Consider the following 18,164-nt stretch of genomic DNA (forward strand, 5'->3'; position numbering starts at 1 on the left):
TCTGCTTTTCCCTGTACTCCATTTTCTCTTCAGTGTTCTCTGTGCATTCCTCTTTACCTAAAGTTGAAGTGTTTGTACTTCTTGGCTATTGGTGCCAGACCTATTCTTCTGTTCTTGTCTCTCTTAGGTAAATGCTCAGAACATACTATAAAGGTCAGCTGCATCAGAATGTGCTATAGACTTAATAAATACAGCAGATCTTCCAAGGTGGGCTCCCAGTCTGCATCTTCATTAAGCAAGTTTGAGCCACCTGCATACCAAATCTGAAAACTACCAGCCTGTGTGATCTAATCTATTTCATGGTCTCTGCTCAGTTCTTCTTGGTTTGTATTTCTGGCTTAACTCTTCCATCTTATTCTCCAACTTGACTTTTTCCTTAAACATTTCGGCAGCTATCTCTAAAATTGTGAACACTGAAAACAATACTTTCCCCTCCTTACCTGTTCCTTCTCTGTCTATAAAAAAAATGTCACCTTAAAAACTACTTACATTTATTTACATTGTTGGCTAAGTCTGAAACAAGGGAAAATGTTTCTTTTGTTGCCAACATTGCTTTTCTAAATAAGCCTGTTATTGCTCCCCACTGAAATACCTCTAACCAGTTCTTGTTCCATATCTACCCCAGGAGGTATTTTTTCTATCCTAGACTCCTATGACTGCTTCCTAATTAGTTTCCCCATTTCATGTTTTGCTATATTTCTTCTAATAAATTTTCCATGCAGCATCTATAATGACCTTGCAAAAGTACAAAACCTTTTATTTCAACCTCCTATAACTCCTAAAGAAAATCTAGATTCCTTAATCTTGCTGCAAGGCCAACTGCTTGATAGGGCCTTTTCCATTTACCATTTAAAAAAAGCTGTTACACTGTACCTTAATAACTGCTTTTGGTCTTGGATTAGGCAGTTTGTTCCTGCTTTGAGGTGTATTTGGCAATCTGGGATTTGCTGCTGCCTTCTGGATTTGGTGTTACCATTCATATATGCTAATTAGCTTAAAAAATAAACAAAAATGCTGTATCCTATTTAGTATGGTTTAGTTTTGTTTCCCTACCTCAGTTCATACATATTTGTATTGTATGTGTAGGTAATAATACCTATAGCCTTCATTAATTTCATAAGGGGATCTGGTATTCTCTAATATAACTTAGGTGTATGATGTAATTTGTTCCATGATAAAAGAAATGTAAAACAGACACCGTGCTGATGTTTATAGATAGAGAGGATGGATGTTATTATTCTTTTATAGTAATTAACTGTGTTTCAGAATTTAGTTGGGGATTTGAAAGGAGTCCTGATAGCATTTAGTTAAATCTTGCCTGGGTCCTGTTTGGGATTGTTTAGTTACTAAAATAGCATTATTCACCATGTCTAAGCAAATTTTTTTTAACTTTGACCAGAGAACTAAATTTATTTTGGTGGCAATATTGTATTTTGGTTTTCACAGAGCCTTTCAAAAATTATGGTGTACTTGAGGTCAGAAACAGTCTTTTAAAAGTAAGAAGCTAGTCAGTCATTGCTTATTCTTTTCTTTAGGAAATGGTAATTGAAACTTATAGAGGTTAGAGAAAGGAAGTAATCCTATATGTTTTCATCTCTTTTTTTGTTTTTGTTTTTGTTTCTGGTTTTTTTGTTTTGTTTTGTTTTTCCGAGGCAGGGTTTCTCTGTGTAGCTTTGGAGCCTTTCCTGGAAGCCACTCTGTAGCCCAAGCTGGCCTCAAAAGCACTGAGATCCACCCCCCGGCGTATGTTTTCATCTCAAGCAGTCTTACACCTCCCCAGAATCTCCTCTGGCTTTCCATATAGAGCAAAGTTTTACATTTAAGTATCTCCGTATCTAGAACTTTTGTAACCTGAAACTAAATGGTGTGATTAGATTTCCTGTAGTTACAAACTTTATAAGTATGGACCAAACCAATTTTTCTTTAAGAAATAAACCAGTTTGTCTTATTGATTACTCATCTGCTTTTACAGGAGCAAGACAGTGGTAAAGTTCGGGGGGTGGTGCTTTTCATTTGGAGCTTTAATTGTATGAAATCTTTTTTTTTTTTTTATGTAATTGTGGACAAACTTCACAGTTCATTTAAATTAGCAGTAAATTTAACAAATGCATTTCACTCTCACCTCTGAGTTCTTTCAGATCAAAATCAACTGGGTTAAGTCAAAGATAGATATTCAAATATTAAAATACTTTGAAAGTTTTAATTTCATTCAACTTGAATTCTAAACTTTTCATTGAGTACTGTTGATATGGGCTTTAATGTATGCAGCTATCACCGCATTATCATGTCAGTATAAAAGGTGTTATATGTCTTTTTTTTAAAATTTGCATTTGTGTGGGGATGTCAGATCCCCTGGACTGGATTTATAGTTGTGAGCTGCCATGTGGGGACTAGGAATTGAACCTTGAACCTGGGTCCCCTGCAAGAACAGTCAGTGCTCTTAACCACTGAGCCATCTCTCAGCGCCCATATAAGTCTTACATTTAGATAATTTAATACAATTAGATGAATTGGTTAGAACTTGCTGTGGTACTAATAGGAATGTTAAAATTATGCACACAATTCATGAAGTTTTGTGTTTGGTCTGAATTGCCAGTACCGAAATTTAACCAATGCTTGTTAAAATTCAGGAGACCAAGCATGGGCACAATTGTAACACTACATTCAGAAGAAAGATTAGTATCAACTACTTCTGTATATTTAAATGCATTGTAGAAGAAGAGGACTTTTATTAATAACTTCTATTCTTAATACACACTTTAAAGCACTGGACACATTCCCAGTAAAGTACCAAAGCCTAGGGACAGAGATTTAGGTAGCTCATGGGAATGCCCACACTAACCTCTTAAGCACATACTTTTACCTTGTCGTAAAACTGTCTCCCAATTTCTTATTTTTGTCACTTCTTTGGATGCTCTTTATAGAAAAAAAAATGAGAGTTTGAAATTTTCTTGTAGTGTACATGAATAAAAATGAGAACATGACTACTCCTAGGTATGGTTAAGAAGAAGATTTTTACTGTAGATATGAGAGAGAACAGCCATAAGAGTCCAGACTGAAAAGGAACATGGCCAGCAGAATAGACCTGTCCATGAGAGGAGAGAATGAAGAGAGAAGGGCAAGAGGGGACCAGGATCCAAGAGAAGAGGACCAAGAGAGTGCTTGGCTGAAATGGCTGGGTTATCTGGGTATGGAAGCTGGGGGAAAGGAAAGTGAAACTTAGGGGCTTGAAGAGGTTTAAGGTAGGGTAGGGGGTGAGAAGTGCTGAGAGGAGCCAGGACTATGCCAGGTACTTGTGATGCTGAGAGAACCTGAGGCCAGCATGTACTGTGTATGCTAATAGGCACCACAGTTAGCCATTTGTCCTGAGTCTTTGCGACCTGACAGCATGCATAGGCTGAATTATAAATACAAAAGAAACCCTGATATGAAAATTGTAGAAGTTTATTAACCAGCCCTAAGTGATTGGTTACCTTCAGAACTGTGTTAGTCAAATCTAGATGTGGTCCCTTAGGACTTATCTCCTCTTCATAAGCCTGTATTGCTAAGTCCATTTTGGTACAGTAATATCTGAAGAATAATGTGCCCATCCACCAAATGGCCCTGCTGTGAAAGTTTGCATCTGTGCCACATTCATGAGAGAAGACTTATTTCTTCTGCAACCAGAAAGTTGATGCTACTCTGATCTTATAGTACTATTGTATGTCAGTGTTTGATGGCTTTATCTTCCTGTCTTGACTTCATGTGTATGCCTGGTATCTTTAGAGGGAGGCCAGAAAAGAGTGTCAGATCCTGTGGAAGTACAGTTAAAGACAGTTATGAGCCTCTATGTGGGTGTTGGGAACCAAATGCTGGTCCTCTGCAAGAACAAGTATTTGTAATCGCTGAGCCATCTCTGCAGCTCTTGGTGTTTGTCTTTTAAATAGCCCATTCTTTTCGACTTCAGTCAGGGTCCAGTTAGCTTACACAGATATGACTGCCCCACTTTTTTTAGTATTTAGACAACTTACTTCCTAAAGCACATTATAATGTACATCTGTTTCTATTCACCTTGTGTCTGTCATTATTCCTCATAGTCTTATCTCCTCAGCCCTTATGTCATATTGCATCAAGATGAGTATTTAACCTGAGTTCAGATTTCAAGGAAGAAAGTATATGTGCACATGTAATTAAGTAAGCGACCCAGTGAGTTAAATAACCTGGGTCCTTAATTTAACTTCACTATTCCATAAGCATATAACTTGATTATCATTTAAACTTCCGTCCTTACAAAGATGGTAATGTAGAGCACTTGGCACAATGTCTGACACATAATAAAACTACTAAATAAATCTTCATTGTGTCGTTCCCGCACTTCTCAGAGAAAGGTGATTCACAGCTGTGAGCATGTGCTATGTGCCCCGTAGCTGTTGCTCTCTGTCTTTTTTATATTCTTCCTCCTAGATGGAGGGTAAAACACACCTGCTTCATTGTGATGTTTCCATGCAAGTTGAATGAAATTCCTTAGTACCTGGTAGAAAGAACATAGACTTTGATAATGAAACTAGTAAGATGTTCTCTAGACTAGGTGACTGATAGACCCTCATTCACTTATATTCTACTGGCCAAGTTTTAATCATCCTTTAGTCTTTTTCTCTAAGCGAAATACAGGATATTCACTTTGCAAATAACTATTGTTGACAACATCAAAATCCTGAGAGTAGAAAGACAGAACTGTATCTGGAACAAATGTAGTCAGTGAAGAATTCAGTGTATTGTGTATAGCATGTGATTAAGGGCAGGAATATATCCAGGATTTGGGACTCAAGTAATACCTTAATTTCTGCTTTTTAAAATGATTGGGCTTCCTTTTTCAAATCAACTTTTCATTGTGCTGTTCCTACATTGTGTGATATCCTCCCTTTATTTTTGTTTAGCTGATTCTGATAAAATACTAGAAACAAACTGAGAAGCTGAATGTTTTTATCCATGTCTGCCTGGTACTAATTAAGAGTTATTCTTGTTACAGACCAAGGAGATTATATACACAGCACTTTGAGCATTCTCAACTTAATTCTTGTGAGTGAGATAAGGGCATCAGAGCATGACCTACGGGCAGGAACTCCTATTCCTTATTAACTTCGACCCAAAGACCTAGCAAAATCTGTAAACTTACCAGTCTCTCTAAAGAAGTCATGGGCTCGGGGGATGGATAGCACAGTGTTGGATGCACTTGCTGTGTAAGCATGAGGACCTTAGTTGGTATCCCCAGCACCCATGTGAAACACCAGGTAACCCCAGCATTGGGAGTTGGAGTGCTAAGAAAGGATGATCATTGAGGTTTCCCAGCCACTGCTTAGCTGGTGTGTCAAAAGACTACGTTGAAGGAGGTCCCTCCCTTAATACTTGGTAGAATGTAGACTTTGATAATGTAATGTTCTGTGAAAATGGGTGACTGATGGGCCTTAGTACAATAATGATCGGATACAGTAGGACCACCCAAAGTCCTCTGGCTTCTGGGTGCTGCATACATCACATGCCACTCTCACCCTGCCCCCATACACAGATGATGACTGCCAATCCATTGTTAGAAATGCTGCACACACACAAAGATGTCAAAGTCAGTATCCTTTAACCCAAGGTTTAGTGTCCAGTGTTTATTTTTCCGAGTGTGCTATGAGACAAATGCTGGCAAATGCTTTGAAGGACTTGGAGGAAGCTGTATCATGTGTTCAGGTTTTAGCTGAGAGACTAGAGGAATCCAATAAAGCCCATCCAAGATAGATTGCCAGAAGATGTAGCTTGCCCTCCTAGAGAGGGTCTGCCGCTAAGACTGACTAGCCACAAATAAAATTGGCTTCTAGGTGGCATGCACTTTTAACTCTGGCACCCATGAACTAAGGCAGAAAAACCATGAGTTGGAAACTAGCTTAGGCTACAGAGTAAGTTCCAGGCCAATATAGATGCAGTAAAACCTTGTCCCAAAAAACAAAAAATGTAATATTAGTAGGAGTTTGTCTATTGCATTTATGCTTTTCCTGTTTATCATTTTGAGACATGGCCTCAGCTCTGCATCCCAGCCTGGCCTTGTACTCCCTGTATAGTCCAATCGGACCTGGAGTTTGAGATCTTCCTGCCTCAGTCTCCCTGGTCCTGGGATTACAGACATGCACCACTATACCTGGTTGTTTATCTGAACTTTTTATAGGCATGTTCCTTGTACATTTTTACCAACTACAGTATGGCAACTTGGTACTTGTGTTTGGTAAACCAGGGCTGTGAACGTTTCCATTCTTTCAGACATCGACCTTTTTTTTTTTTCCCCCATCTAGGTATTGCTGGATTCTGAACTCAATTATTTTTTTCATGTGTTTCAGACTTTTGTTCTTTTCTTTTTCAGTCATTCTGAAAATGCAGCTTGTTTTGAAACAGCATTAACTTAGCTTGCATACTAATGAATGAACAACTAAGAGTCATTCTGACACAGAGCAAAAGTGACCACAAAAAGTAACCTTGAGGATCAGACCTGAACAAAAAATTGTCATTTAAGAAACTTAGGTCATAGAAATTAAGTTTAAAAACAAAAAGAAACAGAAAACCCACTATGTCTGTGATTAATCTGTTACTGATCTTCCCATAACCTATATCCTTTTGAAATAGTATTGGTGGTGGTGAGGGTATAGTTTTCACTTACTATGTATGGGAAGTATGTCTGCTTCTATCAAGAGGGTCTGATTTTTTTTTTTTAATTTTTATGCTTTAACCATTTATCATTTGACTTCAGTGACTTTCTCCGTGTGCTAGTTTTATTACTGGTTCTTTTTTTTAGTGGAGTCTGTGAGATATTGAGGAGGCTACTTTGCACTGTCTCTGCCCTTTCTCAGTATTGGAGGTGTTTCTGGACTTTTGAGAAGTAAATTTATGTAGGGACTTGTACTTCTTATCTGTGTTACGTGAGGAGAAACAGTCCATGGTTTAACCACTCTGCTTTTCAAGTGAAATTCCCTTCTGTACAGTTAATATGTCACCTGACCTTTTGTAAGCTAACTGAGCTGCTGTTTTGTTAGTGGAAGATTTGAAAAATAATGTCCAGGCTTTCTATTCTCCCACTGGAAAGGCTGATTGGCTGCTATCTTATCCTGCACCTGTGAAATTAGTGTCCTTTGAGATATTTCATACTCATGTAAGAAGCCTTACTTAGAAATTTTTTTAAATGCAGATTAAAAGTCTGGCACTGGTGGTGCATGCCTTTAATCTGAGCCCTCAGGAAGCAGAGGCAGGGGGATCTGAGTTTGAGACCAAACCTAGTCTACAGAGTGAGTTCAGAACATCCAGGACTACACAGAGAAACCCTGCCTCAAAAAACAAAAACAAAGCAAATACAGAATAGAGAACCCTCATCTAAGACATTAGGCTAGAGACTAGCATAAGACCAGCATCCTGTTCTTCCAGCTGACTTAACGCTCTAAGGCAGATCAACACTCAGGACCCCAAAGGGGTTGTTCGATTGATGTGTTAGAGAGTGGACCAAGCACTGTTTTCTAGTCAGAAAATGATTTCAAAATAGAGCATGGCCTTCTCAATGAACTCGGTTAAATTGTCACTTAACACTCACTCTAATAGTAACATTCATTGTCCTAAAACAGGAACTAAAAACGAAACAAGCTGTTTGTGAATTCTTATACAGCTGGTAAGAATGATAGTTGTAAACTGCCATGTTAATGTTTCTTTTCAGTTTGACTCTCATACCTTTAGTGACCCTTACTAATTAACTTCAGTTGCCGAACCTACTTCTTATTTGGGGTGCCCCATTGGGTTTAAGGAAAATTATATGAGCTGGAATTAGGTCCAGGGGTCAAACAGCATGTACTGTGTCTCTGCTTTGCTTCCTTAATGTGATATTTTTAGATCATGGTGATATTTTGTGTTCTAACAAATAAAATATCACCACACCTTAATACAAAAATGAAAGTAGCAGACATTACCGTCTGATAGTCTTAAAGATCTGAGGAGATTGTGTGCTTCTGGCTGCTTTTGTTCTTAGAGAAAGTGAAATCAAAGCATCTGGCTCAGATGTGTGACCACAAAGATGCTGGGGAGGCTGTTTCTGTTTGTGGAAATGTCCTTTTTTCTATCCTTACTAGTAAGTTTCTGGGTCTTGGTTGAAGTTCTGTTCTTTTTAAGTACTGACTCTAGTCTTCAATTTCGGTGTCCTTGGTACTGTTCAGATTTCCATGGGCCAGTTCTTTCAATACCTTAACTATGGTTTTAGTTATACTTTAAAAATAACACAGCATGGCTGTCAATTAAATATCTTATCTGGCATGGTGATGCCTTGCTAGATAGAGCAATTGCTTGTCAAACTGTAGTCTACAGATTATTGGACCCTTCAGAACTAAACTCTTTCAAAGTAGGATCACAAGTTGATTTACAGTGTGCAGTACAAGTATCTAATGCCATTTTCTCCCTCTGAAGAATTTACAGATTATTAATTACTAAATTTTTTTTCTTAAAAAAATGTGTGTGTGTGTGTGTGTGTGTGTGTGTGTGTGTGTGTGTGTGTGTGTGTTGAGATGTATGTGGGGGGGTGCAGGTGCCCAAGAAGGTCAGAGGTATCACATTGCCTGGAACTGGAGTTGCAGGTAGTTGTGAGCTACCCAGTTTAGGTGCTGAGAACTGATCCTAGGTCCTCTCCATGAGCAGTAAGTGCCTTTAAACAGCCCATCCCCCCTACCATCTACATAGATTCTGAGTGAGGGGAGATGAACTTGGTGTTACCAATTTTATGTTATACATTCTAATGTATATATATCCTCTCTGCAGAAATGTTTGATATGTGAATTAGACTTCTGTTGATATTATGGCATATAATGGTAGAAAACTATAAAATATATTGTCTTATTTAAAGAGCACCATTTCTCTAGGTTCCAATTTGACACTTAAGTTTTTCTTTAGAATATGTATGTGTATTTGTGTATGTGTGTATGATATGTTCAGATAAGTTGGGTTAAACTTTGATTTTTTTATAATCAGAATTTTATTGGTTTTGATGCTTGACATCTCTTGATTAGTGATTGCCTTCTGCAGAAAATGGATTTTATTTTCCCAAATAAGGCTATTTCTTCATTTTATTCACAGTGGATATGTCTTTCGGAGGGATTGAAGGTCCTGACTGAAGCCCTAAAATGCGCTAATAAAATTATTAACCTTTAGAGTCATGATGAAAATCTGAATGTATTATAATGTGACTTGTGTAATTTTTTAAAGAAAATTCTTTAATGTATGTGCCCATGTTTCCTCATCTATGTGATGGGATTAATGTAATAGTTACATAGATAATCAGTGCTGACATGATTTTTATATGTAAATTGAAGATTACTTTAGAACAATATATATGGCTTTGTAACCTAGTATCATTTTGTATGTAATTGCTGTTGTTCCTGCAGTGTGCTTTGCCTGAGTAGGGAATTTAATCTCCCTTTCTGGATTTATTGAATTAGATGATATCCTGTTTTCTAATTACTCTCTTTGCCCCAAATTATTTAGGGTACTGTTCATAATAATCCATATGTAAGGGCTAACTGACTCTGGTATGTAGACTGAATTATTGCAAAAATTGTAATTGATTTCAGACTATTGACAAATATACGGACCAGTTAAAATTGGTCAGTTTATAGGAATAAAAGATTGGGTTTTTATTTCTCCTTTTCATAATTTGAAAATACTGAACGTATTAGACACAAGACTACATATATTCTCTAAAGGAAAAAACAAGTGTCAATTTAGTACTTTACAGATTTGTAAATTACAATATGGAAATAAGAAGTCATTGATTTCGGAAATTGGCTTATTTTGGTGTACTTAGGAAGGCGACATGCCAATCCACGAGCTTCTCAGCCTCTATGGTTATGACAGCACTGTTCGGTTACCTGAAGAAGATGAGGAGGAAGAGGACGAGGAGGAGGAAGGTGAAGATGATGAAGACGCTGATAATGATGACAACAGTGGCTGTAGTGGGGAAAATAAAGTAAGTTAGTGCTCGTCCAGTGTTTTTTATCTTCTTCGTGGAACATTTATGTTCTAAAATTCCTGTTGTATTTGTGAAACCACAGATAGTACTAAGCTCTAAATATAATTTTGTACAGTATGATTAAATTTTGAAAATAAAAATTAGGAAATGTGTGATATAAAAATTGAAAATCCCTTGTAATTCACTCCAGTGAGATAAATTTGATGTTTCATTCCAGATTTCTTTTTGCTTTTTCTGAATAGTACCAACTTTAAAAAAAAAAAAATGCTGTTACTTTTAAATTAAATAAGCTGTCTGGCAGTTCTGTATTCATTTTTTAAAATTATTTTAGATACAAGAGGGTTATACTGCTTTCCTAATATTAACACCCAGTGTAACTCAATGTCTGTTGTAGAATGTTATTTTAAGGTGTGTTGCTTTTGTTTATGTTGCATTTGTTTAACTCTGTGAAGCTATGTTACTGTGCCTGTCTAAACACCTGATGGTCTCATAAAGAACTGAACGATCAATAGCAAGGCAGGAGAAAGCATAGGCGGGGTTGGCAGGCAGAGAGAACATATAGGAGAACTTTGAGAAGGAAGGAGGAGGAGGACTCCAGGGGCCAGCCACCCAGCTGCACAGCCAGCCACTGAGTAAGAGTAAGATTTACAGAAGTCAGAGAATGGGAAAAGCCCCGAGGCCAAAGATAGATGGGATAATTTAAGATAAGAAAAGCTGTCAAGAACCAAACCAAACTAAGCAGGCATTTATAATTAAGAATAAACCTTCATGTGTGGTTTATTTGGGAGCTGCGTGGCGGGCCCCCCAAAAGAGAAAAAAAAAACAACAGCAACAAATGTCTTTACCAAAACTAGCCCTGCCAAGTGCCCTTAGCTAAACTCTAAATGGCTGGGACTTCAGCTCCAAGGTTTTACCCTAGTTCCAAGAACTAACCCAGGAAATCACATTTCATTTGGTGGGTTTATTATGATCCTACAGCTACCTCTAAAACACAATTTGACTACTGGCCTACAACAGTATTCCTCATATTGTAAGTATTTTCTTATTCTATAGGAAGAGAATATAAAGGATTCATCGGGCCAGGAGGATGAAACTCAGTCTTCCAATGATGATCCCTCCCAGTCTGTCACTTCCCAAGATGCTCAGGAAATAATTCGTCCCCGTCGATGTAAATATTTTGATACAAGTATGTATTATCATTGCTATAGTTAGAATGTAATTTTCACTCTTTTGTAATACCTAAAGTTCTAATGTAGTTTTATTGATACTTGAATTCACTTATTCTGAAATTGCTTTCAAAAGTAAATGGATTTTGTTAGGGGTTACTAGAATATCAAAATGAAGGTCCTGTTCTCAATGCATGTATCACAACATGTACTGCTTCATATACTGACTAAATATGGGTGTCTTCCTTTTATTTTGTGTAGTCTTGAAAGTTTTGTTTGTCTACTTTTCTTTGTTTGACTTTGAACCATCTTTCATTATATTCATGTGTCACTCAGCAGCAGGGATATATTCTGAGAAACATGTTGTCGAGTTTCTTGGTTGTGTGACTAATGTGGACACAGCACCTCAAGATCATACAATCTTGGCAGTGTCACCACCATTGTAAATAAATTGAGTCTGTTGACCAAAGATACATCATGCAGTACATAACTATATATTTGTACTGTTGTCTTCTATAATCTTATGGCTCCTAGGTGCAAAAAGGTGGTCACTTCTTGGGGTATGAATAAATGCTGATAGGGTTCCCCAGTTTCCACTGTGACGGGATGGCATGTGGAGGTCAGAGGACAGCAGGAGTCAACTTTCTCTTTCTACCTCAATGTAGTTCCTGAGAATCAGACTCTACATTTCCTTACATAGCTGAAGATGACCTTGAACTTTAATCTTTAACTTCTCCACCTCCCAAATGCTGGGATTATAGGCTTGTGCCACTCTTATCACATGCAGTGCTGGGGATTGAACCCAGCGCTTAGTGTGTGTTAGGCAAGCAGTCTGCCAGCCCTGTAAACCATCCTCATTTGAACATAACCAAGCAACAGCTTGCCTGGTGTGGATAAAATAAAAATTGGGGAGAATATAGGTTTTCATTATGTACCCAGACTTCTTATTTTCTTCCCCTACAATTTTGCTCCAAACTTCCAAGTTTTATTAAGAAAACTGTTTGGCCAACATTGCTCTAAGTCTTTGTATTCTGTGTGAAGAACTTGATATCATGTAAAAGATTATGTTGACACTAATCTTGAAGTTTTTGTGTCCTTACAAAATCTCCCGAGAATAGAGTTGTCCTAGAAGATTCATAGTTTTTCTTTTATTTGGGGAAATTTTTTGTTATTGTCTTGTTTTAGATACAGTGTTCATTATTTGATTTTAAATATCTTGGTCTGATTTAGCAGACCTTTTGGCATATCTAAATATTTGGTGGTAGGTATAAAAATACAAAGATATGGACAGGATAAATGTCCATTTTATAGTATCATTCTCTTACATATTCTAGATAGTGAAATAGAAGAAGAATCAGAAGAAGATGAAGATTATATTCCATCAGAAGACTGGAAAAAGGTATTTTTCCAAAACTTACAGTAATATTCTAAAAGCCAAAAATATTTTTAATGAATCATGCTTATTGATGAAGTCAGTGCATTTGCCTTTTTTTTGTGACATTTAAGCATTTTGTAAATATTTGTTCAAGCTCCCCATTAATATATCCAACTAAGAAAATTTATCTTTTCATAAAATGATAGTGTGGGTAGAATCAGATTTTGCTGGTGTATTCATACTCAAACCAGTATTAAAAATCCAAATTTCTAATTATCTAATCCTGAAGTGATAAATGTTGGTGTTATAGGTTGAACTGCTCTATAAATGTACAACTAGTTTTTAAAATAAACTTGAGACATTAGGTTCTTTTTCCTTACAATGTTACATAGCATTATTTAATTAACCACATAGTTTAACATTTAATTTTATGGTATTGCATAGGAGTTGAACCTCTTAGGAAATCATGGTACACACTCTGTGTAATTGGTTAAAGCAAATCATTTCTGTAGGATGATGTTTTCCTTAGTGAGAGATGATTGCCTAATCTTTCCTCTTTTAAAAAAATAACACCCTTTGAGGTTTTTTCTTCTCTTCCTGGGTTTTGTTTTATTTCATTATTTCAAGTTTATTGGTGTTTTGCCTGCATGTATATTTGTTCCTGTTGGAACATAGCAGCCATCACAGAGCAGCTTTGACTACCTTCAGGAGACTGGTGATATGTCCTTATAGAAGGAGGACCTGGAATGAGTCATCAGAGATTGAACCATTACCTGCTGCACCTTCTTCTTTATTGTATGCAATTCTTTCCCATCTAGGGAGGTGCCAGAGTATGTAGTGTGGATGATTAACTGAAGGGGGAATTCCATGTATAAGTCTATAGGGAGTAATTGTCTATTCTGGGGTGAAAGTTAAAGAATGACTGTTTGCGATTCTTTGGTGGGCAGGTGCATGTAAAGAGCATAGGGATTGACAGCCGAGGGACTCTGTAGTGGACACCATTCAAAGAATGCCAAACAATGTATTGTTTATATTACATTTTATTCATTATTATTAATATTTCCCATCCAGTCATATGTAAGCTCCTAGCTATTATTAACTCATTCATCCTCACAATACTACCATGAGGTAGGTAATTGGTTTTATGACAAAGAGGCCAGAGTGAGTTTACCCTAGAAGATAGTGAAGCTAGACATGAGCATAAGATTTGTATCACTAGGTATTTTTTTGTTGTGTTTAAAATAGGAAATCATGGTGGGCTCCATGTTTCAAGCTGAGATTCCAGTTGGTGTTTGTAGATACAAAGAAAATGAAAAAGGTAAGTTATAGTAAGGTTATATACCTGAACTTTTGATATGATGGACTTATTTTGGGGGATGGTGTGTGTTTGTGTCTAGGTACACTTACCTGTTTATGGAAGCCAGAGGTCAATGTTGGGTTCCTTCCTGTTTTGGCCCTTCACCTTGACACACAGGATCTGTCTGGCCAGACTGGCTGGCCAGTGAGTGTCTGTCTTTCACCCAGGATGCTGGGGTCCAAACCTGTGTTCTTGGTCTCAGGCAGCAGGCGCTTTACCCCCTGAGCCATCTCCCAGCCCTGGTCTGTTAGTTTACATATAAGATGTGGTAAGGACATAGCAGCCTACTAAATAACCCTGATAAAAGAAGCACATCCACCAGAGCTGGTCACTGTAAAAGAAGGCAGTCTGAAGGTATGCCTCTCAAAATATGCCAGCCATGTGTCTCTTTTAAGAACATTTTTTTTTCTATGTTTTAAATGTTCTGAGCTTCATACTTAATAACCTTTATAATAGATAACTTTTCAATAATGGGTTTAAAAACCAACTGATAAAACCACTGGTTGCTTATTTGCTTCTAAAATTCAATACTACTAAAAAGGAATATTTTGTCATTTGTGTCTTAAAATAATTTGGGAGTAGTACTTGTATATTTAAATTTTACAAGTTTTATTTTAATCATTTTACATCAAAGTCCTAAGGCCAGTTATACATCTAATAATGTAAAATAAATGAGGATTTGGTATTTTTTTTTGAGTCAGTCTGTTTCACATTACCTATGTTAGGTGGGTTTTAAAAGGATGCATATGTGTCTTTAGTGAGTTGTTCATATATAGTATGACATCGCTGGAAGCTAAAAATTCTTTTCTTTTTCATTTTCTTCACATTGCAGCTTAGAATTGGGAAGTCTTTTGTTGTTGGTGGTGGTAGCCAAATGTTTTCAGATCACTTGCCCTTGCCTTTAGCAAGCTTGCCCAGCTTAACTCCTATAACACCAAAGTTGACCTTGTTCTGTACTGGAATTCTGTGTCTCTTATGTGTACCTTATTGTTGTGTTCAGAAAAAATGTCTGTTGGCTTTTGTCTTTATAATTGAAATGTAAGTACTGTGTTCTATGCAGTAGCAGGCCATGAGTTCTTTCTGTCAGTAGGGAACTGAGAGGTAAACACTTGTTCCATTTTACTAGATGTCTTAAAATTTTTGGCTATAAGGAGATAATGCCTATGTTTTGAAAGTTTCATATTAAGGGCTGAGGGTGAGGCTTAAAGGTAAACCAGCACTTACATAGCTGCTCAAAGCCATGGGCTCACTCCCCAGCACCCGAGACAGGATTATGAGTAGAGGGAAGGAAAACAGCACAGTTTTATGGTATATTGCTGTCATGATTGAAGGTTCATCTCTTCTTGTACTTTACCTTTTATTTTCATATCTGTAGTCAAATACCATAGTAAGTAAATTACAATTTTTACTTTAAAAATACTGCCTCTTCTGGCTTAATATTTTCATGATTTTAGAAGAGGGTTATGTATAATTTCTTTACAGTAAGGTGCGATTTGATGATGAAGATTATTCATTGGTGCATTTTTCTTTTTGAGACAGGGTCTCACTTTGTAAACCAGGCTGGCCTTGAATTCAAAGAGATCCCTCTGCCTGTGCCCCCTGAGTGCTGGGACTAAAGGTGTGTGCCACCATGCCTGGCTTTTATTTGAGGACTTAAGTGCGAGATGTTGTAGGAAGACCAGACAGGATGTAGAAAGTGACATTTCTCTGAAGAAGTCAAGAATGTGAGCAGACTGTATTGTGTGAAGAAAAAGTTTAATTAATAATGGAAAAAGGAATTCTGACTTTAAACAAAACACAAAATTCATTTCTCTGTCTTGTCCCCTGTGAACGTAAAGCAAATACCAATATTATGCAGCATGCTGTTAAAAATAAAGTTTATAAAAAGATACTGCTGATTAGTGCGTTCATGTTGCCAAACCCCCAGGGTGTTTCTCACCAGATGGGTCAGAGAGAACATGTCTTACAGTGTTGAAACAATTCTAGTGTCTTGGTTGCGGAGTAGGTGCTGGGGTTCGGTTAAACCCTCTGAACCCCATTCTCAGCTTTTATTTTGAAACACATCTCCATCTGTTCTGTGGGCTGACCTGAAAATTGCTGTCTTCCTGCTTGAAGCTGGGATTGCAGGTGTGTGCCGCCATGGCTGGCTCTGATGTCCTTATTGTAGGAGTCACTTAGAAGTGGACAGAGTTCTTTTCAGTGATTCAAGATTCCAGATGGATGACAGATGTGTGTATGCCCTCTGATTTGGCTTTACTAGACTCAGGCCCATTGTGTTCCCTCACTGGTTATCACTCCTGATGTAAACTCTTAAGTTTTAGAACTTAGTTACATATTGGCATTTTCCTTTGAAACCTGATTTAATTTTGGTTTTAAAATCTCCCTGGTTATACCTTCATTAACATTTGCTTACATTTCTATGTTAATTATAATTGATGCTTGACAAAGTACATATCTCTTTCTATCTGTGGGAGTTAACATTAAAACTACCCCTTCCCTGACCCATAGATAGCAAAATGCACAGATATTCAAGTTTTTTATTTGACTTGGTATAGAATTTGAATATACCGAAGGACATCCTCTCATGCTTTAAGTCATCTCTTGGTTATTGTACAATATAAATGCTGCATGAATCCGTAGACTGTTTCTGAAGGAAAAATAACAAAAGATGATTGTTCCTCCCTAAGATGGTTACTAGAAGCTCTTATCTTAAACTTTACGCCATCCTATAACTAGAGAACAATCAGAAATGAAGACCTCATTATCCTTTGGAGCTCCAGCAAGTTTTGGAGTAAGCTCCTATTGACTCACAGCTTGAGTCATATGCCTGGCCAGAAAAATACCACTTTTCAGAGAAATAAGTGAAAACTTGTTTTTGCCTTGGTTCATAATTTATTTGTTTGTGGGATTAGTGTCTGTCCCCTTCAGGACCATAAGCGAGTTTTGGTTTTCAGTAAGTGGTTATCAATTAACAGCTTTAATGAGATGTAATTCACATACCATGCTCTCTAGAAGTGACTATAGACCTGTGCCTTCACTTCCTGTTTATGCACTGTTGGGGATCCAGTCCAGGGCTACATACATACTAGGAAAGTACTCTACCAGCTGAGCCCAGGGTGCAGCCAAAGACTATTTCTGAACGTCTGTTGGCCAGATAAAAAGCATCTTTTGTTAGAAGGTCACAGAGCATTTGCTTTTGTTTTATTTAGAGTGTTTGCTTTGAGGCTGGGTCTTACCAACTTGGCTTTGAGCTTCCTGGCCCCAGTAGGTGTTCACTAGTACAAGGAGCTGCTTTGGGTTTTGTTGTTGTTGTTGTTGTCTTGTTTGTTTTTTGAGACAGGCTTACTGTGTTTCCAGACATTCTCAAACTCCTGGGGTCAGGCAGTCCTGCTGTTTGTTTCCTAATGCCTGAGATTAAAAGTACTGCCACAACACCTGGCTGTATTGTTAGTTCTTCTGTGACTAAAATGGGGAAGTGAACAATGTAGTCTATCCTTATGACAGGCTGAATATCCTTTATCCAGAGTACTTGAGGCAGTGTTTTGGATTTCAGATCATTTTGGCCTTTAGATTTTCTGCTTAGGAATACTCATTCTGCAACTGTTCACTTAACTGTGTGTCAGAAGGCTATGTGAATATGACATTTTGAAAATACGCCAATGTCTGGTGAACTCCAGTGTTGTATGACATTGCTGATGGTAGCTTTTCATACTAAGATACCCTGATTAGATCACATTCGTTCTTGGGCATTAAAAATGGAATAAAGTTGACAATGTATAAGTATACATTTATTCATTAGGAATTGTTTTTCTAAATTACAGAGGTTTGTGGCATTATAATGGTAGCTCTCAGCTTCTCATGTCAAATATTTGTTTTTTCCTCAAATCAGAATATATAGCCCTCTCCTAATTCTTGTATGTAGTCCTTGCCAACTATATATAGTGGAGTTTGTGAGATGATTTTGGTGGTTTATCTTGCTTATATAACACATTCAATTTGATTACTTGAAATTTTTCTAAGTTTATTGTAGGTTATAGAATAGCTGAAATGAACAGTGTGAATACCTAGTTAAGTATGGTCCACTGACCGGCCTCATCAGATTCATCTGTGAATTAGCACTTCTGGGGTCTCATTTAATGGCTGCTGAGTCAGTCTTTAATAAGATGTCATAAGCTCTCCTCTCCCCTTTCTTCATACACTAGTGAACTACTCTCTGAACTCTTGCTAATTTATATCTGTGTGCATATTGTCTACACC

At 37.3% G+C, this 18,164-nt stretch overlaps 1 protein-coding gene across 19 annotated transcripts in view; it reads left to right on the forward strand.

The window, feature by feature from the left end:
* Positions 1-18,164, forward strand: part of Mier1 (MIER1 transcriptional regulator) — a 57,727-nt gene that overhangs the window by 18,454 nt on the left and 21,109 nt on the right. For all 19 annotated transcript variants that reach the window (XM_076564614.1, XM_076564615.1, XM_042271499.2 and 16 more), the window contains 4 exons: positions 9,845-10,006; positions 11,063-11,195; positions 12,510-12,574; positions 13,796-13,868. In XM_076564614.1, coding sequence (XP_076420729.1) covers positions 9,845-10,006; positions 11,063-11,195; positions 12,510-12,574; positions 13,796-13,868 — 433 coding nt within the window. The remainder of the gene's footprint in view (positions 1-9,844; positions 10,007-11,062; positions 11,196-12,509; positions 12,575-13,795; positions 13,869-18,164) is intronic.

This window comes from Peromyscus maniculatus, chromosome 2 (genome assembly GCF_049852395.1).
Source record: "Peromyscus maniculatus bairdii isolate BWxNUB_F1_BW_parent chromosome 2, HU_Pman_BW_mat_3.1, whole genome shotgun sequence".
NCBI classification, from domain to species: domain Eukaryota; kingdom Metazoa; phylum Chordata; class Mammalia; order Rodentia; family Cricetidae; genus Peromyscus; species Peromyscus maniculatus.